Source organism: Cryptomeria japonica, chromosome 6, assembly GCF_030272615.1.
Source record: "Cryptomeria japonica chromosome 6, Sugi_1.0, whole genome shotgun sequence".
NCBI classification, from domain to species: domain Eukaryota; kingdom Viridiplantae; phylum Streptophyta; class Pinopsida; order Cupressales; family Cupressaceae; genus Cryptomeria; species Cryptomeria japonica.
The window spans coordinates 556,816,330-556,842,711 of NC_081410.1; the positions used below are offsets into that span (position 1 = coordinate 556,816,330).

Consider the following 26,382-nt stretch of genomic DNA (forward strand, 5'->3'; position numbering starts at 1 on the left):
TCAAGTAAAACGGTAACTGAAGAAAAGCCTAGAAATTCAAACACCCACTCCCTGAAAACGAAAAGCTAAGAACTTGAGCAGTTCTGCTGCTTTTTTTTTCATCCGTCCGTTACGAGGGCAGAAAATCTGCCTACGGTGGTACTTATTTGTTCTGACATAATTTGGGGATAAATTTTCTCCTTCACCTCCATTTACAGGCCAACAAAGAAGGAAGAGAAAATGTCAAAAAAGAAGGCTTTTAGCGGATCCACAATGACCCTCAAGGACTTCCATGGCGGCTCCATTCCATCCGATCTTCCTCTCCCTTCCGCGCCTGGAACGTAAGTTCAAAATACTTTATTTGCATTCTGTTTTATTCACCGTAAGTTCATTTTTCCTTTCCGCTCATTTTATTTTGGCTTTTTGTAAGAATTAATTTGAGGGATTTACATTCGAGTCCGAGAAAAAGAAGAGTGTTAAAAGAAAAATTCGAAGTATCTGCTTTCATCTAAATTATTTCTGTTAGGGTTTCAAGGGTATTTAGGGTTTTCTTTTGATTGCAGGGTTGTGAAGGTTCCGGAGAGGGAGAGGCAAAACGCTGGATCGAGCTGGGGAGGTCCGGCTAATAGGGGATTTTCTGCCGGAATTAGGCAGGGGTTTGGGAATAATCCGCAGCGAGGGTTTGAGGAAAAGGTGTCCTATCTTCCGAACTCTGCAAACATTGGTCGTAATTTCGATGAGGATGAGCGCAAGCCTCTGGATGGCTTTCCTCGCCGTGGTGGTGGTGAAGAGGATTATCAAGAGGAGCGCCGCTATAGGGCGGGGGATCGGGTGGTGCCTGCACGGTCTGAGGTTAAATCTGAATCTGCCGGATTGGGGATTGCTCGGCAGCAACAGCAGCATTCCGCATCATCGCAGCATGATTTTGGATTGGTTAGCAATCAGGATCGGGGTTTGAACCAAGTGTTATTTGTTAATCAGGGTCTTGCTCCTCTTCCGAAACAGTCAGGTAGTGCGCGGTCTGGTCAGCAATTTGGACCTGCACCTGTCCCTGCTTCGGCTCCTGCTTCTGCAGCAGTGCCAAATGCTTGGGGAATTCGCCGAGAAGCGGATCATTTTGCTGTAAATGAGAACTTGTCTTCAACGTTGAGGTGTGCAGAGTCTGTCGCATCGAGGTTTGCTCAAGCGAGTGCTGTGGACAAGGTTTCTTCTGGCAGATGGCAGTCAAGGTTGTCTTTTGAGCAGCAGTCTGATAGATTTGGCCAGACTCAGCATTTGGATTCCTTGTGCGATGGCCGGAAAACAGGAGTGGATTCTGGTAGTTTAGGCTCTGGTGTCGCTGAGTCTGATTACATAGGCAGATGGACCAGAACCCAAGTCAGCACAGAGCAGAATAGCTACGATGAAAGGGATAGGTATGATGTTGATGATTTCAAAAGGAATAGTTATGTGGAGAGTAGGAAGGGAGCATCTGTAGAGGTAGGGAAAACAGATTCTGCAAAAGATTTTTTGATTGAGCCAGCACTAAATAGTGCTGTTGACAAGCTAACGGTATATGCAGAAACTGCTAGAGCAAGTTTTGGAGAATCGGCACAAGCAAGGTTTGGTTCAAATGTGGATAATAGTGGTAATGCAGATGCTGGCTTTAATAGAACTGATGTTCGTGCAGACATTAGTAGGAGTGAGATGGCTGCTCTTGGCAACACAGTTCCAAGGCAATTGTCTCCCGTTATGGATTATAATGAAAATAAGAATGTTAGCAGTCACCTTAAAGAGAGAGTAGTGCTAGGTGAAAATAGTGTTGAGGTTTCTGAGCCTTATTATAATACAAGAAGTGCACTTAGTATAGGTAATTCTAGGGATTCTTTAATATCTGAGGGTTCAAAGAGCACCTTTTATTCAGACTATAAAGTTAGTGGAAATGTTGTTCAAAGTTTGGACAATGAGGCTAGTAGAAATAGGTTTGGAACAGAAGATGCACGTTTGTCTAGTCCGCATGGTGGCTACAGGCCACGTTCAAGTGAGAGTAACCTTTCCCCTGCAATTGGGTCTTCAGTTCATGTGCGATCTGATTCTTCAGTGCGACCCAGATTAAATCTACTCCCACGTACCAAACCATTGGAATTTGCATCCGAGACTGCAGCATCAGAGCACTCAGAGGTAGTGGGAAAATTCTGAAATTGTAAGTGATACAATGCTGAATGAGTTTAGTTGGTATTTGTTCTAACAATTGTTTTGATAACCCTCACAGAATTCTCATAGTGGGTTGATGAATAAGTCATTTGAGCATCACACTGCTTCTAGCCCAGTACCTGTTGAAGCTATGAATGGAGTAGGAAATGCCATTTATTCAGCTGGGAAAGCCTTGGGGACATCTGAAATTGAGGAGGAGAACAGACGTAGTGGGCGACCAAAATTAAATTTGAAGCCTCGCACAGTCCCTGTTGAGCAACTTGATGCAAATCTAGAAAAGGAAAGGTTAGTCTTGCACAAGTTTTAATATCCAATTTCTTATTTTTGCACAAATTTTATAGATCGTTTGTCTTGTACCAGAGTTTGGCTCTCAGATAGATGCTTGTTTTTTGCACTAGGAGAAATGACTTTTCAGATTCAAAGCATTTGTCCTATGCAAAGTGTGCTTTGATCCATGTTTAAATAATATCACCCTCTTCATTTCTTATATTTTATTTTATAATTAATATGTGAATGTGACATATTTATTACGTGTGTGCCTAGTCAGCACATAACGTTGTCAGTTTTGTTATTTCAAGAGAACCAAAAATACAAACCCTTAAGGCATGTGGCCCTTAATTCTAGCTATTTATAGAATGTTTCTCTTGCACAGAGATGGTCATCAGATGGATTTCTGTTCTATATGTAACTATTACTCATTTCTAGTAGGAGACATGACTTCTCAGCTTGAAAGGACACTTCCTATTCAACTTGCATTTCAAATATAAATAGTTATCAGTTTTTTTTCATATACATCTAGCTATTTTTTGTATTTTTATTTTTATATTCTATATGTGAATACATATTTATGCTGTGAGTGTGTCCAGTAAACAAAGGAAAATGTCAGTTTTCTTATTTCAAGAGAACTAAAGGCCCAAATTCTGACTCGCACGTGACCTAAGTACATATCACACAACAGTGAACACTGAATTTATGGCATAAATAGATGTGGATAGATGATGGTATCACCCACCTTTGAAATTGATATTGTTTTCTACTCAAGTAGAGTATAAATGTAATACATGTCATAATTGTAACATATAGACAAAAAAATCTTCTGCACAGGTAGAATCTAAATTTATGTACAAGCAACACTTTGAACATAGAGACAGAAAAATAAATATATTAAGTAGACACGCTGACCGCATTGAAATTTCCATATTATGGACCACATTGTAAGACAGCAAATCTTATCTGTTGTCTTAAATAGCGTGAAACAGTTCCACTTAGTTGAAAAGGGCTTTAGTGCTTTTGTCAGGATTTCTCTTGGATTTGACATTTTTACTGCAGTATTATTCTTTGTAAGGTTTTGATTGGTCTCTAAGCAGTTCTGTTTGTCGCCAATTATTTAATGTGTTCCCTAATTACAATTCCTAGAGTTAGGAAAATTTAATTTTATTTACAAATGAAAACTAAATTATTTTACAAATCCATGGATTTTTTTTCTCTTGATTGCATTTTTTGTATCTGTTGACCCTAATGTTACTTTCTTTGGATTCTGTAGTTTGTTTTGAGTTTTGTGTTCCAATTCTTTCAATCTATCGATTTTTATTTAGGTTGCCTAAATATCACCATCTTTAACAATATTGTTCAGCTCTCTGTTGCTTAAAGATATTTTCATGAAACTAATTTTATGTCACAATTTTTTGTTCTCATCTTTACCTTAACAAGTTTTTTTTTTTTTTTTACTTTGTGAGTTTTCAGTCCTTTAATTTGTGCCTTGTATGAACAGTCCATCTGTATCCTTACTTATTGTCTGCCTTTATTCATTTCTAAACTATTAGACTTAACCTTAAACTTGGTTGCATCTGCAAAATAAGGCCTAAGAAAATTGAATGCATATTAGTAATTTAGTTCATGGTTGAAGTGTTTCGAAAGGATACAGCTGGAATAAGTGAGTGAAATTCACACTAAAACAGTGCACCAAACTTGTAGAGGTCCAATTAGTTAATTGTACTGAAATATAAAACAGTATAAACCCTACAGGAATAATTATTTTCAGATCTGAACTCAAGTGGGAGCATAAAATGAATCCCCAAAACTGATTTAATTCCAAATTGTTGTTGTTGGCACATTACAATTGCTGACTTGGCAATATGGTGACTTACTTAATAAAGGTCAAACCACTAAGTATCATGACATCCATTCAGATAGACACTGCTGGTAGTATGACTGGCTGGAACAGCAGTTATTACACCCTGAGTAGATGCTGTATAGCTGCAAAGGTGTGTGAGATTGTGGCTGGGATTGGTACGTCTGGTGAAAGGACTGATCAGCAGAAAAATTAATGTAAATAAACCTCCTCAATGCTGGTGCCATGATTCAATGACAGGGAAATGCTGATCGCCCCACAATGATGCCCAAAATCTGTACAGCTGCTCCCTCAAGTTGTACTGAATCTGCCTTCACTGCTGGTGTACCTATGTATGATAGATGATGGATCGGCACCAAAGTGTGGGAAATTTGGATGCAATGTTGATCCCTCACTCAGTGATTTCATGTAATTGGCTTGCAAATCTGGTTACTACAACCTCTATAATTGGGCAAAGAACTCTAATCAGTGCTCTGAGTTTTCTATATAAAATTGCAAGAATGAGGTAAGGGTCTTGTCTCAACCTACGTAATTGCCTTAAAGGGTTTTCATGCTTGCTGGCTTGGAATGCTACACCCAAAATATCAACTGGAACAGGCAGATTAGAAAGCCCAGAGGTTCTATACTGTAAAAAGGATGAGATTACAACATTCCCCTGTTTACCTATACAATATAGCAACTACTATACTGATACTGGATACACAAAAAGGAGCCAAGTTATGCATCATGAAACCAAACGCTAGAGTAGTACTAGCTCCAACCTCATCATCAGAGCTGTCTAAGATTAGTGTACTGAGCCAACCAATGCCTTTGGTGACCATGATCCCCATCACTTGTTTAATTTAAATTTTTTTGATCCCCGCAAGGCTTTCTGCTTTCTGCGTTTTGCGTGCTTCACTTTGAGAAAAGGCAGTATAAATGAATGGCAGTTGCTGCCCACGTGTCATGCCATTGTTGATAACCAGTGCTCTGTTCAGAGGAGGCAGTAGTGAACCAAACATAGCCACCTGAATTATGTTATCTAGACCCTTGAGAAACTTCGTTTAATCAGAGTATTTGCCATCTTTTTTGATCATTTCTTTTGCTTTAGGTTGAGTAAAACAGCCACAAAAATTGACGAGGTATCAAAATTCACATGGTATCGATGGTCTGATATCATGAACTCCTCTTCTAAATTCCATTGTTTTGCATACAGTAGCAATCTACTCCTAGTTTCTAAGACCATTTTAATGCTGTCAAGGAATGGTATCAATTGTTGGCTACTAATCAATTTCACAAGTGTGTCCATGGCATTGATTGGGTCTAAAACAATGGTTTGGACCCCACTGAATGCAGTTGTTTCTAACATTCTGGAAGGATTCATTGTAATTGTAAATGATTTCACTTGTCTTGTCTTGGAATTTTGTAGATTTTGCTTGACTTAGTACAAATCTTTTGGCCATTCATGGCATGTGATTATAAACCAACTCCCTCTGCATATACAAAGCACACCCCTTGATGATTATTTATCATAAGTTGGTGGTCGAAGGATGGTCAATCAACTACCCATAGCCTTGGTTGATTGGGCTTTTGTTGGTATCTATTGGTTTTCCATTTTGTTTTTCAGTTTTGGCCATGTGTCCACCCTACTATTGATTAAACAATCTGGATGCATTTCAGTTGCATGATTTGCCAAAATGTGGGCCTCTCCATTTATTTCTCTATAGATATCCTGAACAGTAAAACTCTCTCCAATGAATACAGGAGGGGCTCCAGACATTGCTGAATATTATTAATTTTCCAATTTACCGATTTTCTGTTTGTGATAACATTGATTAGCACCACTGTGTTTCCCTTGATCTTGACTTTGTGGATGTCATATAGGTTACAGATTTGCAATCCAAGGATAAAGGCTTGGGCTTTGACCTTCTTGTCTGTACCTTTTTGAAGCTTTTTAAAAATTCACCTTTGACTAACGTGAGCGGGAGGAATCCAATTTAATTGTTCTCTCTGGTTTGGATAATTAAATCCCCCAACCTCATTAATGGGGGGATAAAATATGACAAATTGATTAAATGGAAAAAATATAAATAAAAAGTAAAATTTAAGAACTTCAAATTAAAAAAAAAATTGAAATATGAAAGTTTAAATTAAAAAAAGTATTTATTTCTCTCTCTAACCATAGCTACTGCTGCCTCTACCTTTGCCAAACCACTGAGTTTCTGCAGGAGTAGCTCTAAGCACTGTTATGCTGCAGCAATTACTCAGCCAACTAAAAATAAACAAAAATGATCGCAATGGAGCACCCTAATGCTTAAATTTCTATTTATATTCAAATACTTGTATGACAATATGGACGTTAAGTATCAGAGGTGGCATTGAGGCCAGGATTGCAGTCTGTTTATGGCAGGGATGAACAATCTATGGAGTTTCGCTTTGCAGAAAGCTTTGTAACATTGATCTATATTTAGTTATCATTTTATGTTCTAAGTTTACTTAATGACCAAGGTTGTGGCAGGCTGAAGTTTTTTGTCATGGAATATTCGGCAAAGCAATCTATGAAACATCTAATGGTTTGATATATCAATAGAGCTAATAGACCTGCACTGACTTAATTAGTTAGACCCTTGTGTTTTCAGTGGACCTCAACATTGGTAAGAGACCTCAATATAAACTTTGGCACGACTAATTTTGATCTCTAGTGGGTTATCCAGATCTGAGCTCTGTCGAGAAGACATAATGTGTTAAAACAGGTTAAATTTGACCTCTCCGTGTCTCAGTAAACCTAATTAGGGTTGGGAGATTAATGGTTCTATTGTAGAGCAACTATTCATGAAGCAAGATGTTATAATTGATAGATAACATGGTTTTTAACTCGGCTTTAAAGCTTTCTGAAGAATAACTCTGTATATGTATAGTGGATGAGAATTCTTGTTGTCTTATGATCAGAGTAGGTGGATACATCTCTGCCTCTCCCCAAACACACGTATCCCCATATCGGATACGGATACGATATGGTGCAGATAAACATTGGAAACTGTACTCATGCATGCTCAAAAACCTTGATTTTGCAACTGTGCTCGATACTTTGTGATTTGATTTTTTTTTTTTTTAAAATTTGATGTAAATCTTTTTAAACTTAATTTAAGAAAACTTGAATCATGCAGTTCTTTTTTGTTTTTTTTGGTATGAACAAAAATTTACACCAAATGGGTAAGACAAATGAAATGTTTTCTATTTCAGTGACCCCATTTTTTTGGGTTATCTTCCAATGCAACTCTACTATTTTTTGTATATTGTAAATTGTTAAATCAACTTTCAATCATTTATGTAGAAATTATGGGTCTACTTTGAAAGTAATGAAAATTTCTCAAATAACTTAAAAAATTGTTTTAAATATATGTTTATTTAATTTTTATGAATTTCATATCTAGTTGTATCCGTATTGGGGGTCTTAAAAAATGGCCATATTCATATCCGAACCGTATCGGTATGTGTCCATGCAACTTTGCTTATGATGTCAGTTGTCATAGATATTCTGTAGGCTGGATTTGAGAGGAAAACCTATCCACAAGGTTTTGGAGTTATCTTTGAGATTTAACACAGCTACCATGATGCTGCTGTGAGAAAAATAAAATGATTCAAAATATTTTACAGAAATGGCCATGAAGGGCAAATGCTTTTGTTACGAGTGCACTCTAATTGTATTTAAGTAATATTAATATATTTAGCTTGTATTGGTCATGTTAGTTGTTTAGTAATTTTCCTTTATTTCATGTTCTCAATTGTTTCTATTTTAGAAACATCGTGTGTAATCTCTTATTTAAGGAGTCTACTGCTCCTTCATAATTAATAAAAATTTTTGGCGATTTTTTAATAAACATTTGTGGTCTTTTTACTTGGAAATTTCGTGGAAATTTTTAGAAGTTTTTGATTGATTTTTTAAAATATAAAATCATGTTTTTTCTTTGCAAATCATGGATTTTTCCAAGAGGAAGAAAATCATGTGTGTTATTTCTCTGCAAGGTTGAGGTTTTCATTCTACAAAATCGTGGGCTCCGTTTTCAGCAAAATTGCGTTTCTTTTTCCTGCGACCCACGGTTTTCTTTGTGTTTTATTTTGCACGATTTTTGTTAAACTGTTGATCTTCGCTGTTTCATTTCCCCAGAGGAAGTTTGGTTTGGGAGGAAACCAAAAATCAGCCATCTCAAGGTTTTTGGTTTGACTGTATATGTTTGGATTCCAAATGTTAAGAGGACCAAATTGGATTCCAAAAGTCAGAAGTTGATGCTTGTAGGCTACAGGCATAAGGCCTATCAGCTGATTGATATGGACACTGACAATCTCACGTGCAACAGAGATGTTGTATTTGATGAAGAAGGTGGGACCTTTCAGCTTTCTACTCTCATCATCAAGAGTCCTGAAGGTTAGCCTCTGTAGACTAAAGATTTGGGTGTTAGGCTTCCAACTTCCATTAGCTCCACCTAAAAGGAGGGATTTTGACGATTCCAAACTTATGGAATCTTCTAGGAATGAACCTATACCAATAGATTTCCCTCAGGACAATTTGGATCAGCATCCAGATTATTTCATTCCAGGCAGCCTAAGCCATGATGATTGTTCTAATTTGGAAGAAGATGCTTCTACCATGCAGCCTAAGTGGTGGGAAAAGCTCATTGGTGATGTTCGGGATAGTGAGCTTGTTGACGGTAGATCATCTAGAGGCAAGGTAAGCGGAGTTTTGTGAACTTTGCTCTTATGGCCAGCATTCAAAATATTTTTGAGCCCCAAGATCATTCAAAGGCGAAAGGTAAACCTGAATGGGAAAAGGCTATGGAATCTGAACATCATTGTCTTTTGAAGAACAATATCATTAATGTTATTATAGCTATGGTCAGATTCCTTCAGGCCGACATAGATAACATAAAGGTTGTGATAATATAATTATATTATAATTATTGTGATAATATAATTATTGATATATAATAATTATATTGATAATACAATTATTAATAATATAATAATATATTGATATTATATTAATATAATTTGTGGGGCCATCTTGGAAGAGTGGCGTCCCTTGATGAAAGGGAACCTCTCACATATATAATGAGATGTGCAATCTCATCCATCAAGATATATGACAATACAATCCAAGTGCAAATCAATATCATTAGGCAAATCAAATATTAAAGTGCTCGGGGGAGATAATCATGTATTGTCGATGGTTGGGAGGGCAAATCATTGCCCGTGGTTAAATGAGCATTTTAAAAAAACAACATGGTAGCAGAGCAGATATGATCTGGGAGAGCAGGGGTAGATAGAAGTCTGTGAAGGATTTTATTATCTTGCCGAATCTATTTCAGATGGGATGCTTCTATTGATTCAAGCCTTCTATTATTTGGTGGGGCAATATATTTTTTGTATATCATTTATGCTAAAGCTTTCATTATTTGTGTTGGGCCTGATTCTATATGTATGCCTTCGCCATAAAGCATATGGAAATAATTCTGGTGATTGTATTAAGTTCTGAGAACTAAATATAGAGCAACTTTATTGATATCAGCCGCACTATATTTATAATCGCATCAAAAGTTTATTACTTCCCACGAGCATTTAGAGTTTTTGCCATTTAATGTCATCGGGCAATACAAAGGAAATAAAATGTTTGATATCCCATATTAGTGCGAAGATTAGTATTTGGGATAATCAATTGTTTGTGTATTTTTTTCAGTGGGGCCCTATATATATATTAATGAGTGCATTTGTGACATTATAACGTGAGAAGTATAATCGGGGTCTTCAGGCTATATTTCATCACAGATAACTATAATTGATGTTATCTTATTTGTTGAGTGATCTTTTTACAATATTATAGTGAAATACTTCAAAGGATTATCAACACCATTCGTCTATTGGGTGATTATATTGCCGTGAAGAGCTTTAAGTTATAGGATATTAATATTTGATGCCAAACTATATTTCGGGAAGGCTGTATTGCTGCAGACTTTTATTGCCAGCGGTGATTGAAGTTCTTGAAATAATATAATAGTTGTTGGCTTGCCGAATATAAATTCTTGGAGTATTCGCTGGGTCTATTCACTTCCAAGAACCGTTTCATACCAAAATTATCAAACATAACAATATGTGTTTTATGCCAACTATAGAGGTGCAGTTCGGGGAGATGTATTTGTGTTTGGGCAGCTACTACAAAGATTATTGCTGGAAACTCAGAATAGTTTTTGCATGAAAAATGGAAGATGTTTCTACTAATAACACTCATTGTGGGCATGTATGGTACCATTATTTTGTAAACTGTTAATGTTGGTAGGTCACCTAGTGGAAGGGATACGGTGTTGGGCATTAGAAGTCAAGTGAATGTGTGAGTTGGTTGTGGGATGCCACTTCCTTGGTGCGGCTCTTCAAGAAGTCTGAAATTCTAACAACACCATTACCTGTTGGATGTTCTTATAAATTCAATGCTGGAGCTGTTGTCTACTGGAGCTATGCACAGTGATGCAGTATCTGAAGAGTGACTTTTGTATCATTTAGTAATTGTGGAATCTACTTTCATGCTTCAAGTACAGCGAATGCCACCTTGGTCTGGGATACAAGAATGATGCCAATGAATCTTGGTTCAATGCCAAAGGAGATACCTTTAATTGTTGCTGATCCCACAATGCATTTTATGAGACCTCTGTATTGCCTGAACCATGGCAAACAAATGCCCACGGCAGAAAATGTTGGTCAACTTCCTGGATCATTCATGAGACACTACAGTGGTGCAAAGATCAGGAAAGAACAATTGGTGGATTGTGAGGAAGATTAAACAGATAAGTTTTTTTTATGATTATACCTTTGAATAATGTTCATGAATTTGTTATGTAGTTATTATTCATGCAATAACCTTGGTATCTGTCCTCGGGATAGTTTAATTATATGAACAATTAGTAATCTCTCTCTAAAATGCTTTCTAGGACGGATCAAGGAGCAAAAGGATGATGAGAGATCACATTCAAGGGAGAAAGAGCTTGATGCATCATGTGAGGAAGTCACACATGCTGAAGAATGGAGACACAACCTGCTACCTTGGGACTAAGTTGGTGGCACATAAATGGAGACATCTCTTGAATACGGAGAACCTATACAAATTGCCATTACAATCAGTTTCTTCGAAGAGGAGTGTGAGATTATGCTTGAAGCAACCAAGATCAAAGAGACCAAAAGATAGCACAATGACAAGAGAGATAAAATATGACAAGAATAAATTGTATTCTTATCAAGATGCAAAAGAGATCAACTGGATCATCAAGAATTACATACAATGTATGATGAGCCTGCTTATAAAGGCAAGGCTAAGAGACAAGAGAGCACACAACGATGACATGTGGCTCAATGAGATGTAAGGGTAGGTAGGAGAAATAGTAAAATATTCCACATGAGGTGGATCACCCACCGAAGGTGGAATATAACAACAAGATCACACCATAAAAAGGTGGAAATTCTCCTACATACACACTCCCAATGAATGCACATCTCCCTAAGTGTCTCTAATGCAAACTACAATGTTATGCATGTAACTAAGTAAACTTAAGTATAGTGTAATTATATCCAAGATGAATAAATAATTACACCAACAAGGAGGAATTAACATTCAGAGGGAGTTTGATAAACCTACAGAGGCACTTGGACAGGAGGTTGATGTTAGTACTCAGAGCTTCAAAGGGAGTCCCATCATCAGTGATTTCTTGAGATGTACCTTAATGCATTCTTCTCTGTGTGAGAGAAGTTTGAGGTGCAAGCCCTTGTTAATGCATTCTTCTCTATGAGAGAAGTTTGAGGTGAAAGCCCTTGTTTCCACCCTTTGGGAGTTGCCATGGTGGATCCACCGTCTGGGAGTAGCCATGGTGGTAATGCATTTGCATTCTTCTTTGTGAGAGAAGTTTGAGGTGAAAGCTCTTGTTTCCACCCTCTGGGAGTAGCCATGGTGGTAATGCATTCTTCTCTAGGAGAAGTTTGAGGTGAAAGCCCTTGTTTCCACCCTCTGGGAGTAGCCATGGTGGATCCACCCTCTGGGAGTAGCCATGGTGGATTTCATGTGAGAGACTACATGACTTAGCACTTGTGTTTATTCACCCTCTGGGAGTAGCCATGGTGGATGTCATGTGAGAGACTCCATGACTTAGCACTTGTGTTTATTCACCCTCTGGGAGTAGCCATGGTGGTAATGTATTTGCATCCTTCTATGTGAGAGAAGTTTGAGGTGAAAGCTCTTGTTTCCACCCTCTTGAGTAGCCATGGTGGTAATGCATTCTTCTTTGGGAGAAGTTTGAGGTGAAAGCCCTTATTTCCACCTTCTGGGAGTAGCCATGGTGGATCCACCCTTTGGGAGTAGCCTTGGTTGATGTCATGTGAGAGACTCCATGACTTAGCACTTGTGTTTATTCACCCTCTGGGAGTAGCCATGGTGAACGTCATGATGAGATGACGACATCATGTTGAGTGATTCCATGATGAGCACTTGTGTTCACTTGCATTTCCATTCATGGAAGTAGCCATGATGGACCCACCCTCTAGAAGTAGCCATGGTGGATATCTCTACATAACTCAGATAATGAGAAGGATTCCTCCCTAGCTAAGATGGAGTGTTAATGTTATTATAGCTATGGTTGGATTCCTTCAGGTCGACATAGATAACATAAAGGTTGTGATAATATAATTATTGATATTATAATAATTATTATGTATGTGAGAGGTGCCCTTTCATCAAGGGACACCACTCTTTCAATAATTATATTATCACAACCTTTATGTTATCTATGTTGACCTGAAGGAATCTGACCATAGCTATAATAACATTAACACTCCATCTTGGAAGAGTGGTGTCCCTTGATGAAAGGGCATCTCTCACATACATAATGAGATGTGCAATCTCATCCATCAAGATATATGACAATACAATCCGAGTGCAAATCAATATCATAAGGCAGATCAAATATGAAAGTGCTCGGGGGAGATAATCATGTATTGTCTATGGTTGAGAGGGCAAATCATTGCTCGTGGTTAAACGAGCATTTAAAAAAACAACAAATATTTGGGTTCTATCCACTAGGGAAGAAACCCATTGGCTGCAAATGGGTGTACAAGGTCAAGTATAAAGCTGATGGAACACTTGATAAATACAAAGCTCGGTTGGTGGCCAAAGGATTCTCATAGAGAGAAGGCATTGACTATGAGGAGACTTTTGCTCCTACAACAAAGATGATCTCCATGTGACTTGTTCTAGCCATTGCAGTTCAATTTGGCTGGAAAGTCTATCAAATGAATGTGAAGAGTGCCTTCCTCGATGGCGATTTGGAGGCAGAGGTCTACATGACATAGCCTCAAGGTTTAAAGGTTGTAGGCAAGAGTACCGGGTATGCAATTTGGTGAAGGCTCTTTATGGCCTAAAGCGGGTCCTCATCTCATGGTATATAAAGATTGGCAAGTATTTGGATGCATAGGGCATTCAGAGGAGTCTTTTAGATCCTAATTTATATGTCAAGAGCACTGCTAGTGACATCATTCTCCTTATCATCTGTGTGCATGATATCATCGTTACTGCTAATGGGGCATATTTGCTTGAGCAAATCAAATTGAATTTGTGTTAGGTGTTTGATATGACAAATTTGGGCGTTTTGCATTATTTTCTTGGAGTAGAAGTTTGGCTAACAGTTGGCATTTTTTTCATTTCTCAAGCTAAATATGTCAGGAGTTTGTTGGACAAGTTCAGGATGATAGATTGCAAAATTTTGTCTACACCTATGGAGAAAGTGTTGTGAGGTATTCACACATCACCCCATTGAAAATGGGGACCCCACTTTTTGCTTTCTACATTGTCTTAGAGTCTTTGCTATTAATCTTTGCATTGAAGTGATAGAGTTTCTCAAGTAGCTAGAGGGTCATCAAGTCAGGTTGGTCTCCTTAGGGTGGAGTAAAGACAATCGGTTGTGAGCATGAAAGTAGATCTAGAACCCCTTGGATCTTGCCTAGGTTTCTTGTGTTATCTGATCAGATTTCTAGTGGCAAGAGTAAACCTTGGTTGAATGAATTGTGTCCTCCTTGAATTTCACATGAGACCCTGTACCTTACTAAGAACATAGACACCCGTACCTTGCAAAGGTCCTAGAGCAAATTTTGAGATCACGTACCTTGCCTAAGGTCAAGAGCCAATTTGAGAAATCATGTACCTTGTAGAGGCTCGAGAGCGAACTTTCCAAATTATGTACCTTGCTGAGGACCAAGTGCGATTTTTTTTATCAAGGCATGTACCTTCCAAAGGACTAAGAGCAAAATTTTTATCAAGGCATGTACCTCACAAAGGTCCTAGAGCGAACTTTTTCATGTCCTTGATAAGGTCCTAGAGCGAACTTTTTCATGTCCTTGCTAAGGTCCTAGAGCAAATTTCCTCTATAGGTGTTCTTAAAGGTCAAATTGATGATGCTTTCATATGGAAAGATTGAAAAACTTAAGGCTAAAATTAATAAGGTAGGAGAAAGAGGAAGAAATTGAACTGAGGGTCAACTCAAAGCCATGTACCTTGCCAAAGCCCTAGAGTGAATTTCTTACTTGGACCCTGTACCTTGCAAAGGACATGGAGTGAATTTCTTACTTGGACCCTGTACCTTGCAAAGGACATTGAGCGAATTTCTTATTTGGACCCTGTACCTTGCTAAGGATTGAGAGCGAACTTTTCATGAAGATATGTACCTTGCTGAGGTCCTAGAGCGAAATTCTTTACCAAGTGATGTACCTTCCAAAGGGACAAGAGCAAATTTCCTCACCAAGGACATGTACCTTCTAGAGGGAGGGTCTAGAGCAAATTTTTGCTAAGGTCATGTATGTACCTTGCTGATGGTTTAGAGCGAAATTTGGAGTGTACCTTGTCAAGGACATTGAGCGAAATTATTCACAAGGTTTTTTGTGAAGGCTAATTCAGCATTAAAGCGACTAAAACACTTAAGGTTTGAGTAAAGTAAAGGAAGTGTAAGAGGCTGAATGATATGTATACACTAAACCATGTCCTTTGCTCTTGATTTGAAGCAAAATTTCCATATACCTTGCCCATGATTTAGACTGAAATTCCTTGAAGATATGACCAGTGCCTCTTAATTTGACGGAATTGCACCTATAGCATTAACTTTTGATTAAATTTAGGGAAAATTTACATGAAATCAGAATGAGAGATCAAGTCAAAATAGGAGTATGAAAAGGTTATAAGTCATGTGTGTTGATGCTTGCTTGTTTATTTTGCAGAAAATGGGGAAAGAAATGAAGAGAATCACGTTGGAGGAAGATCAAAATAAGTGTCCTAAAGAGAAAATGTCAACATCAAGATCAAGTTGCAAGGAAGATATTTACACTAACATGCAAAGGGAATGCTTCATTTACAAGCACAAAATACCTAAGAGGAATCTCGATTGTCACCACACCTTGGACGCATGAAGAGATCAAAGGAGTGTTAAGAAGAAGTACAATCACTCCAAGGCAAGCAAGCAAGGATGGAAGGAGGACTCAGCTACATCAATAATTCCCATCACCACTACTTTACGCGAGCTAGATGATGTTGAGTATCAAGAGATATCTCTCAACATCCCTTCATGGTGATGAATCAAATCAAGTCTACAAAGTGCAAGATTGAGGTGGCCTCCCAGTTGCTACTCCACCAATTAGAGAGGTCCACATCAATGCATCTTGATTCAATGAACCAAGCTCACCCATGGATGCACAAACTCCGATGTACTTACTCTTGATATCTATTGGTCCACGCTCATTGAATCTAATTTTTTCATTGGCTAAGGAGAGTTTGTTGTAACAAACCCTAATTAGGGTTTCATTGTAAAATCTTGGCCATTGATGGAGATTCAATCCTGGCCGTTCATTGTAAATGAGCTCTCTCTATATAAAGCTCAAACTCCTCATTTGTAAAGGTTAATAGTCAATCGGTGGTAACAAAAAAATATAGAAGAATAGAATAGTAATTAGAGTAGAGTAGGAGGAGAAGGCAAAAATTGTTGCCTAAGTTGTAAATGAACTCCATTTTCATTGAAGTTATGGTGAAGTGTGTTGTTTTTTTACAATGTGCATGGTTTCTTATTGGATCTTCATGTTAAATGATAAAAAACTTAGATTAAATGGAGGAATTTGTTGAATGTATTCATGTGGAATCCGCCTAGTCCATACCACTAGCCTCTTACTGATTGTAAGCGTGCCTTGTGTGGTCAACTGGAACGATATGCACTTAACCTCAAATCGTTCTACATTCATTGCTTATGCATTAACTTGAATGGTGATCGATGTTTGATGGTATTGATTCAAATGTCTGTGAAATATCCTTAGAAGATTGCACTGAGCTTGTTTTAAATTGTTCAAGTTGATGGTGAGACCTCGCTTAGTAGGATTCCACCTAATCATTCATCCATCTTCTTATATTCTAGGCCTTAGAATAGACCTTCTTAACCCTTCACCTTTTGCCGTTTTTTCAAAATCAAGTTAGTATAGGACAAAAATCATCACAAGATTGAAATATCAGATGATCAAGTTCCAACAAATTAAACATTCAGGCATTCAAATGTAAGTCCCCTTGTGATTCCAGCATAATCACATCAAATCGATGAGCTTATCCACACGCAGTGACCCTACATACAAGAACCTTGGAGTTGTCTCAAGTGATCTTTAAGCCAAGCTTCAACATTTGAGAAGTTTTGTTCAAGAGAGGATAAGATACTTTAGGTATTTTTTTCCGTGTTCGCATGTGCGTAAAAAACACATCAACAGAAAGGTCTGAAACTTTCAACCAAATTAGACTCACCAGTGGTTAATGAGTCAGCTTTTAGGCAACTAGAGGATAAGATACTTTAGGTATTTTTTTTCGTGTTCGCATGTGCGTAAAAAACACATCAACAGAAAGGTCTGAAACTTTCAACGAAATTAGACTCACCAGTGGTTAATGAGTCAGCTTTTAGGCAACTAATTGGCAGCCTCATCTATCTTACAACCACTAGACCTGATCTAAGCCTTGTTGTGAGTTACATCTCTCATTTCATGACTGCCCCAAAGGCTTAACAATGGGTTGCAACGAAGCGAGTATTGAGATACGTGAAAGGGATACTTGACTTCGGTATTTTGTATAGCAAAAGCAAAGATCCTCGGCTGATTAGTTTCATAGATTTAGATTGTGCAAGTTTTGTTGATGACAAAAGTCTATTTCTGAGTATGTTTTTAGTCTTGGTATGGGTGCAATCACATGGACTAGTAAAAAGCAACAAACAGTAGCTATTTCCTTGACATGAGCAAAGTATCGGAGAACTATTAAAGCAACTTGTGAAGTAGTATGACTTTGGAGGATGCTTTTTGTCATGAAAATGTCTCAAGCAAGGCCTTCACCCTTGTTTTGTGACATCCAAGGGGTACTAAAACTTGACAAAAATCTTGTATTTCACGAGTGTACAAAGCATTTCAAGCTTCATTGTCACTTCATGCGACAACCTGTTCAAGATGAATCAATGATGTTGTAGTATGTTTGAAGATCAGATTACAGACATTCTTACCAAGTCCCTGAGTCTAGACAAATGTGTAAATTTAGGGTCAAACTTGGTGTAGTTACAAGAATGACCATTACTAGAGGGTATTAAAGTAATATTGTTATATTTAGCTTGTAATGGTCATGTTAGTCCATTAGTTAGTTTTAGTAACTTTCTTTTATTTCATGTTCTCAATCGTTTCTATTTTAGAAACTGTTGTCATTTTATGGCACCCTTGGCCCATCAATGAGAACTGACTAGAGATATGTTCCATGGACCAGTTTTGCTCCAGTTGATCAAGCCCAAGTTAGGGAACCAGGAAAATACTTAAGTGTTCTTTTGTCATAGTCAGACTTCGAGCCTTTGCTTCTTGTCTTTAGTCTTTGGGGTCCATTGGCCCACTCCCTCCCTTTTCCCAAAGGATGTTGGATTATGGATTTCGGGGAATTGGTCTAACCCTTACTCTTTTGGTAAGCGTTAGACCATTTCTTCAAACCTCGAAACACAAAAACCCTTTCTTTGTTGGATTTCGGATTTTAGGGAATTGGTCTAACCCTTACTCTTTGGGTAAGTGTTAGATCGTTTCCTCGAACCCTGTAATACGAAAACCCTTCCTTTGTTGGATTTTGGGGAACTAGTCTAACCCTTACTTGTTTGTTAAGTGTTACATTGATACCCAAACCCCAAAATACAAAAACCCTTCCTTTGTCAGATATTGGATTTCTGGGAATTGGTCTAACCTTTACTCTTTTAGTAAGCGTTAGACCCTTTCCTTGAACCTCGAAATACAAAAACCCTTCCTTTGTTGGATTTTGGATTTCGGGGAATTGGTCTAACCCTTACTCTCTTTAAGTGTTAGACTGTCTCGAACCTCGAAACTCGAAGTCCCTCTCCCCCCTCCCTCTTGGCCCTTCGTTTTTTTGGACTCCATGGTTCCCGACTCCTCATCCTTAGCAATGTTTTCTTGAAGGTTCGACGTTCAATCTCCAATGACCAACATCACTTCCAGATGGCATGATCAACACTTTAGGATCTTAATGCTTCACTAACTCTTGCAACTTGTCTACTTATATTCATGGAGCTACAAGGGGCACATTTATTGTGTTTTGTAGGTTACCATCAAGCGGAGCCTAAGGCCATGCCTATTTATGGTTGCTTGATGGGTTTCATGTCACGTCTACGTGCTCCAACCTTGGATTGTTAGGCAATCCACCTTCTAGAAGTACTTTCCTTCTTGGGATTGCCTTGTTAGGGCGTGGTTTGGTTTCTTGCATGCACACTTATGTCAAATCTGGCCACTTCCTATCTTCCTAGATTGGCATTCTCCTATACACGCTAGAGTTAGGGTTTCCCTTCTTTGATTGTTGGTTTCTTCTATGTGAGCAGTTTGCTATGAATAGGCTGCTAAGCCTCATTTTAAAGGGTTCTCTCTCTACTATCTTGAGCTATTTTTTGCTCTTTCACTTCTCTTAAGGATTTGCATATTTTTTTGCATTTCTGCAACTGTAAGTTTGGTTGTTGGCCTGTGAATGAATTGAAATCATCATTCTTGCCTCTCCAACTATGCATGTTGTGTATGTCTTCTTACCTTCATGTTAGTTGTGTATTCTATGGCTTTCTCTCACACATATGCTGTGTTAACTTGACTCTGAGTGTGATTTGTGGAAAATCTTCTTCCCTTTTGGCATTAAGCAAACCCTAAACTCCATACATGCGTTTGGTGTCATTTATACAATTGAAGTTTGTGCATCTCCATGGTTTTTTTATTGTTTCCTTGTGTCATTTTGGGGGCAGGGAGAGAGACATCTCTTATCTTGGTGCATCATCTTCTTAAATTTTTTGCATTTCCTTCTTCCCTTTTCTCCTACGATCTGTTAGAGTAGGTTTAGAAGTAAAATTTGAAGTGTTGGGTTGGTCCAACACCCGCACTTGGAAAAGGAAGGAAGCTGGCCTTCTCCAGATATTTAACCCCTTTTGCAAGGTCCCACACTTCGGGGTTATTTTCATGTTTCCCGAGGTTGCTGGGTTGATAGCCCAGCAAGGGTGCAAACTTTTGTGACATTAGAAACATCGTGTGTAATCTTTTATTTAAGGAGTCTTATGCTACTTTGTAATTAATTGATTATCATTTCAGATTGGAGACCACAGTGGGCATTCTACTTTTTATTCCTAAGTTCCCATGCAAAATTTCAGTAACAAAATAGCAAATAGGGCATTGAATTCAAAGAGATCAAGGATAGGTTTAAGTGCAGATAAGTGTTAGTTTTTATAACTGCTATAATGGCTAGTTAAGTGCAGATAACTGCTTGTTTGTTAGGGTATAATGGTGCTATGATTTATGTGACAAGTAGGAATAAGCATGGAAGTGTTGATGGGGTGAAGAACATAAGAATGGTGGGTTGATAGGAGGTGAATAGGAAGGGAGCAGCATTGAAGTGGAGCGTAGAAGATAAAAGGGTTGCAGTGAGGGACTGGTTTTGGGAAGGGATAATGGAAGAAAAAGCTTGTGAATGAGAGGTGAGAGGAGCATTATGAGGAGTGCTTTGATTTATTCATCCTTTGGCCTATACCTTTAAGAACTTCCATTCCATAAGGTTTAGACATAAGCATAGTATGAAGAACATTCACTAGATCTAAAGGATTTGTCTTATCATTAAATTTAGCAATATCCTGTCTGAGCTTTTGCACCATATTGGCAGTACCCCTTTTTATCATGATTGTCTGTTTTAGCAAAGATGGGGCGCATGGTCAACTTTTTCTTCTTCATTCAAGTAAGTAGATGCATTCTAAATTTCAACAATCTAGGAATCTCTCTTTGATCATGTCATGCCCCTACCATGATACATCTTCCACCATCCTTAGAAGGGAATAAAATAATAAAAATTAGCTATGCGTCTATGGGCAGAAAATTTCCTCATTCATAAGACTTCACAATTTTCAGTTATCTAAGCTGACCACCACATAAAAGAATTCCTTCCCTTAATCAGTGAACAAATCACTAAACAGAATGGTTTACAAGGGACATGTGAGATGAAGAGGCATATGATTAATTTGAAGAGGCAACGATTGACATGGAGAAGACACCATGTTTCAGGAAGAGGTAAGAGAGGTGTCTATTCATTCCCCTTGAAGGCTATATAAGGGAAAACTTCATTTGGAGAAAAGGCATCAAAGAGATCAGATTATATATACACATCTGCAATCAGTAAACATCAGACTGGGTTTACTTATCTATTTATTGCCCTACAAGCAACCATAGGTGGAATTGAAGCAATATGTTAGGGAGAACCAGCAGACTGGTTCCCACAATCTAAGCGCATCACCCCTTGTTGATGGATGGGAGTTCCTGCCACTTGTGGGCCAAGGGGTTGAATTGTCTTGGTTGGATGTTCCACGCTCTTGGGCTTAATTGTGAAGAACAGTCTCCGGGCCTCCTATCATGCTTTTCCTTCCAATCCCTACTATGGTCGGTTGTTGCAAGTGAAACTATACGGCATAAGCAATCATGTATGGGTTAGAAAGGAGACATGTTAGGGAGAGGCAGCAGACCGGTTCCACAATTTAAGCACAACACCTCATGTTGGATGGACGAGAGTTCCTACCACTTGTGGGCCAAGGGGTTGAATTGTCTTGGTTGGATGTTCCCCGCTTTTGGGCTTAGTTGTGATGAACAGTCTCTGGCCGCCCTATCATGCTTTAAAAGTTAAATATTTACTAAATGATTTAATTATAGAATATTATTTGTAAACAAAGTATGTTGTTGGAATTGTTACTTCTGGGCAAATTAAGGCATACCCCAACAAGGGAAACAGCCACGATAGGATTAATTTTAAGACTTAGCAAGTTGAAGAGGAGAACTTGATAGGTGTTTCAGCATATAATATCATAAGTTGATCAAAAGAGCACATAATTTTCAGGTGTGAAATTAGGAAATTGTAAAGGGAAGTTTAAAACCCTAGGGTATTACACCAAGGGGTTTGCAAGGTTGACACCCACAAAATGGTAGAGAAATCAAGTGGAAAGTTTACTTTCATTTTGGTCAACTTTTGATCCATCCTCATTCATGCAAAAAGGGAAGTCTGATATTTTTGTTAGTATGTACTTCGAGATTTTAGATTTGTTAATTATTTATCGTAATGATGCAATGGATGATTTTCTTTACTTCATAATTTCTTTTAAAGGTGGCTACATATAATATTATACTACTAGAAGGAAGTAAAAGCAGAGACTGTCAAAATTGTTAAATGCACATATGAAATGAAATTAGCCTCGACTCCTGAGCCTGCAATATTGGAATATTGTTTCCTGCAATAGTGGACTATTGATTGTTTTTCCTATGCGGGCCCAAGCAAAGCTTCTGTAAGGCTGTGAAAATGAAAGCAAGGACTTCTCTAAACTGTTCTTGTTCATTATCCTGTTTCTCACTCACAGAACTGTTTTGTTGATTCCTGGGTTTTGTTCCTTTTCATGCATGGAATGATGGCTAATTGGCTGGTTTAGGAGTGGCTTTAAGGATGTGAAAACAGAAACAAGGACATCCTCTAAATAGTTCTTGCTCATTATCCTCTTTCTCATCCACAGAAACTGTTTTTGACATTTTGTCAATTGCTGGGGAGTGTTACTTTTCAAGCATGGAGTCCTGACGAATTGGCTGGTGCAGGAGTGGCTTAAAGAAGGGAATATCTCTAGCTGTCATGGATCAGTAAACTGCTACTGTTTTGATTCTGAAAAATTGTGACCCTCTATTTTGGTGAAGCAAAACTTAACTTGATGCCTGATGGTATTCTCCTGACCAAGTAGGGGGAGGGGTGAGTTACAGCAAATCACACAATAGTAGTATGCTTTCGCAAGGCCCTTGCTTTTGGCATCGCAAAAATTGAGCGTACACCTCAAAATAGAGTTCATGCTTTATGGCACTATCCTAGCGGAGGGAAAGGGGTAAACTATCTGAACCAATCAAGGCCCTTGCTTTTGGCATTGCAAAAATTGAGCGTACACCTCTATTTTGGATTCTCAAAATAGAGTTCATGCTTTATGGCACTATCCTAGGGGAGGGAAAGGGTTGAACTATCTAAAATAATCGATTGGTCCTTTTATTATATTCAGTGTTATCTAGAAGCATAAACACTATAGATTTTGATCATGGCTTTGAAGCTTTCTTCTTACTGTTTTTACGTGATTTGGTAACACATATCTGGAAGTATAAACACCACCGCAGGGCCCTGTCCACTGGTTCCCAGTGGATTCAAATACAGGTCTTCATGCCTGCTGGACTACCTACTAACTGTGTTATGCTCTATGATTTTCATTGTCTCAGATTCAAGATTTAAAAAAATCTAACCCCCCAATCAAAAGAAAGTTGTGATCACAATAAGTCTTTTGTTTATCATTTAGTAGACTAAAATATAAACTTCTAAACTTTATTGGTGCTGTATGGTCTCATTGTCTCAATATCTCAGAGCAAACCTCTTCTTAAAATGGTTTTATTTCAGTAGTTACAATTGGATTATATTTAAAAAAAACAGAGCCAATACTTGAGTGATTTGATTCATAGTTCTGTTTCATTTTTTCTGTTTCATGCACAATTGCTAACTATTTTTGTTTTGGACACTTATATAGGCAATCTCTTTTTGGTGGGGCACGGCCACGTGAATTGGTGAGCTGATTGTCTTTCTTTCTGATAAAAAGCATAGCTCAGATTCTTTTGACGGGCTTTTGAATGGGCAGTGTTCATGTAGAATCATCAGTCTGTTATGGAAACCACAATTAATATTAATCAAATTATACAGGTTCTGAAGGAGCGTGGTGTCGATGATACAGTAATTAATGGTCTTGATCCAGTTCCTGTGGATAACATGTAAGAAAGTTGCCCTGTAGCATTCTGTTCTTTTCAACTAGACAACCTGCTACCAGCCAATTTCTATTTCCTGTGCATGTGCATGTGTATGTATGTAATAGGAGGTTGTGTTGATGTTCAATAGGTGTCAAAGATAATTAACTCTACTAAAAGCCTCAATTTGATGTGCTTATGGACCTATCTTGTTTATTGTAGTGGTAAGGGAAGCAAAATGACCCCAAAGGGGACAAACCAATTGGATGAGAAGTTTGAACAAAATGTTGATTCTTCAGGTGTTGGTCGAAATATTCGACTAGATGAGAAAGCTGAAAATGTTATGTCTGATAGGAAAGTAAATGGGCCTCCGGAGAGGCTGGATACAAGTCGTTCTGAGCGGAGAGACCTTGACAAGAAGGATCACCGGGCAGATATGGAGAAGCAAGAGCTCCAAAGAAATATCAGGAGAAATGAGAACTGGCGCAGTCCACATAATAACTATAAACAAGAGAGAAGGCAAGATCCTGATAAACAAGATAGCTGGCGCAAGCCGGCTGATCCCCCTAGTTCAAATAGTGGTCCACAGAAGAATATGTCTTCGTCTCTGGTAGATACATCAACTGATGTGCCAGGTAAACATGGACATGGCCGAGCTACATCTGCTGTGGAACTTGCTAAAGCATTCTCCAGATCAGCATCTCTTATAGTCAATGGACAGAGGTCATCTGTTACAAATCCTTCTAATGATTCTTCTGGAAGAAAGGCACTGCCCTTTTCTCGTCTTACAGACTCGTCTGCCCCTAGAGAATTTTATTCAAGCTCTGCTCAAAGACATATCAATGGATATTGATCTTGCGCTGCAAAAATAACAGGGAAGACTTAGGCTATGCTGTGGATCACATTGATCCTGGAAGGTAGGAAGACATTGAATGATAATCACATTGATAAAATTGGTTTCTTTCATTTCAGCCGACATAATGTCATTGCATTGATAGTGTTTATTTTCTGCCAACTCCTCAAAAGTGATGGTATAGCAGGGTTTTATTCCGAAGATGCTGATATTATTCCGTCATTCTTATGTACGAGCACTGAACAAATGGTGCAACCATATCTTTGGATGCCTCCTAGTGCATATTCCAATTTATCATTCAGATCTGCATAAATTATAAAATTTTGAGATGTGCCATTATCAAAATTACCAGCATTTATTGCCATGGCACTTGCTTCAGCTTGGTGAAGTTGATGTAAGGAGGTGTTGGACATTTTGTTTATCAATTTAATTTATGTCTAACATTTTTTTTCCCTAATACAGCGAGCATTTAGGCAAGTACATTTTGGTGAACTTTGATGGTTCATTTGCGTTTATTGAATTTGTAGTCTGTTCAATAATTTGAGAGATAAATTGCATGGGCACTTCTTGTTTAAATAATCATAAAAGATCAATTATTATTTAAATGGAGTTCTTGGATGTGATTTATAAAATCCATTGTTTTAAAACAGGCCAGCATCACAATTTGTTTTTTAAATATTAAATTAAATCATGTGATGCCACATGTGTGTAAATAGAAAACACTTCTATGTACACTTAGTCCTTACTTTTGTTGTAATTTAGTTAAAATCTTCCAAATGAAAACGTTTGTTTATGGACAATTAGGGGAGGGGATTGACATTATTTGTGAGATATTAAACAACTTTTGAAAATAAGTTTGAGTATTTAAATAAAAAATTGTCTTGGAAAAGGCACTTATACGAAACGGATCATGTGATACACGCACGAAAAATATAATTTAATATAGAAGTTACTGACTATACTTGTTTTCCAATAGATGTTTTAAAAAATATTTTTTATATAATATAAATATTTTAAATGAAAATTGTAGCTTGGGCAAATGCTACTAGTTCTACCATAAAATCTGGTTCAATGATAGGCCCCATAACAAAAGTCTCTTGCTCTTTTAGTAGGCTTTAAAGGCATCAACTATATGGTAAAATCTCTGCACAATGACAAGGTGATTGCAATTGGTATTTATGGAAAGGGATTGTATAAGCTTGTCAATCGGAAAAGGATTGTATAAGCTCGTCGATCCCAAAAATGATAGTCAAATGATAATGTACTTTAGAATGGAAGGCATGTGAATTGGAATTATTCATGTTTGTCTATACTAGGAAATATTAATCTGAATAGATTTCAATCCATTTAGGAATATTAGGTGGTGTTTAGGATGTTGAATGGGAAAAATTACGACACTTGTTTGATACAAATATGGAGGGCCATACATATAAAACATGGAGGGCCAAAGGAGTCTTCGAACAATACCCATGGTCTTTAGAGCCAAGTTGTTCTTGCTGATGGCTTGGCTTTTTGCCTTTTTTTCTTCTTTCTAAATTTATCTCTGACCAGCTTACTGATTTATGCAAGGAGAATGGTATATGACAGTTATGGAGATGACAAGTTTCACGGTGTATAATTATCATGTTGATATGATTGTTTACTTAGAGTCTTTAGGAGTGATATAATGCTTTTGGTTGTGTTGCTTCTCTAGTAATTGTGGGACACAATTGAAATAAATACACGGAGTAGAGGTTTATGCTTGTTAGCTATATTGAGTAGTCAAATGTGTTGAAAATAAGGTGAAGAAAATATTTAATATTAACTTTGTGCTTACAAATGTGAAAATTATATAACCGAAACTGAAATATTAAAG

The 26,382-nt window shown here is 37.8% G+C and overlaps 1 protein-coding gene across 1 annotated transcript; it reads left to right on the forward strand.

The window, feature by feature from the left end:
- On the forward strand, nt 1-24,984 carry LOC131048184 (uncharacterized). The gene is made up of 6 exons (XM_057982074.2): nt 1-320; nt 543-2,139; nt 2,231-2,457; nt 23,464-23,500; nt 23,634-23,701; nt 23,897-24,984. The coding sequence occupies exons 1-6, from the start codon at nt 220-222 to the stop codon at nt 24,525-24,527; spliced, it is 2,661 nt and encodes an 886-aa protein (XP_057838057.1). The 5' UTR covers nt 1-219; the 3' UTR covers nt 24,528-24,984.
- Nucleotides 24,985-26,382: the final 1,398 nt, after the last annotated feature.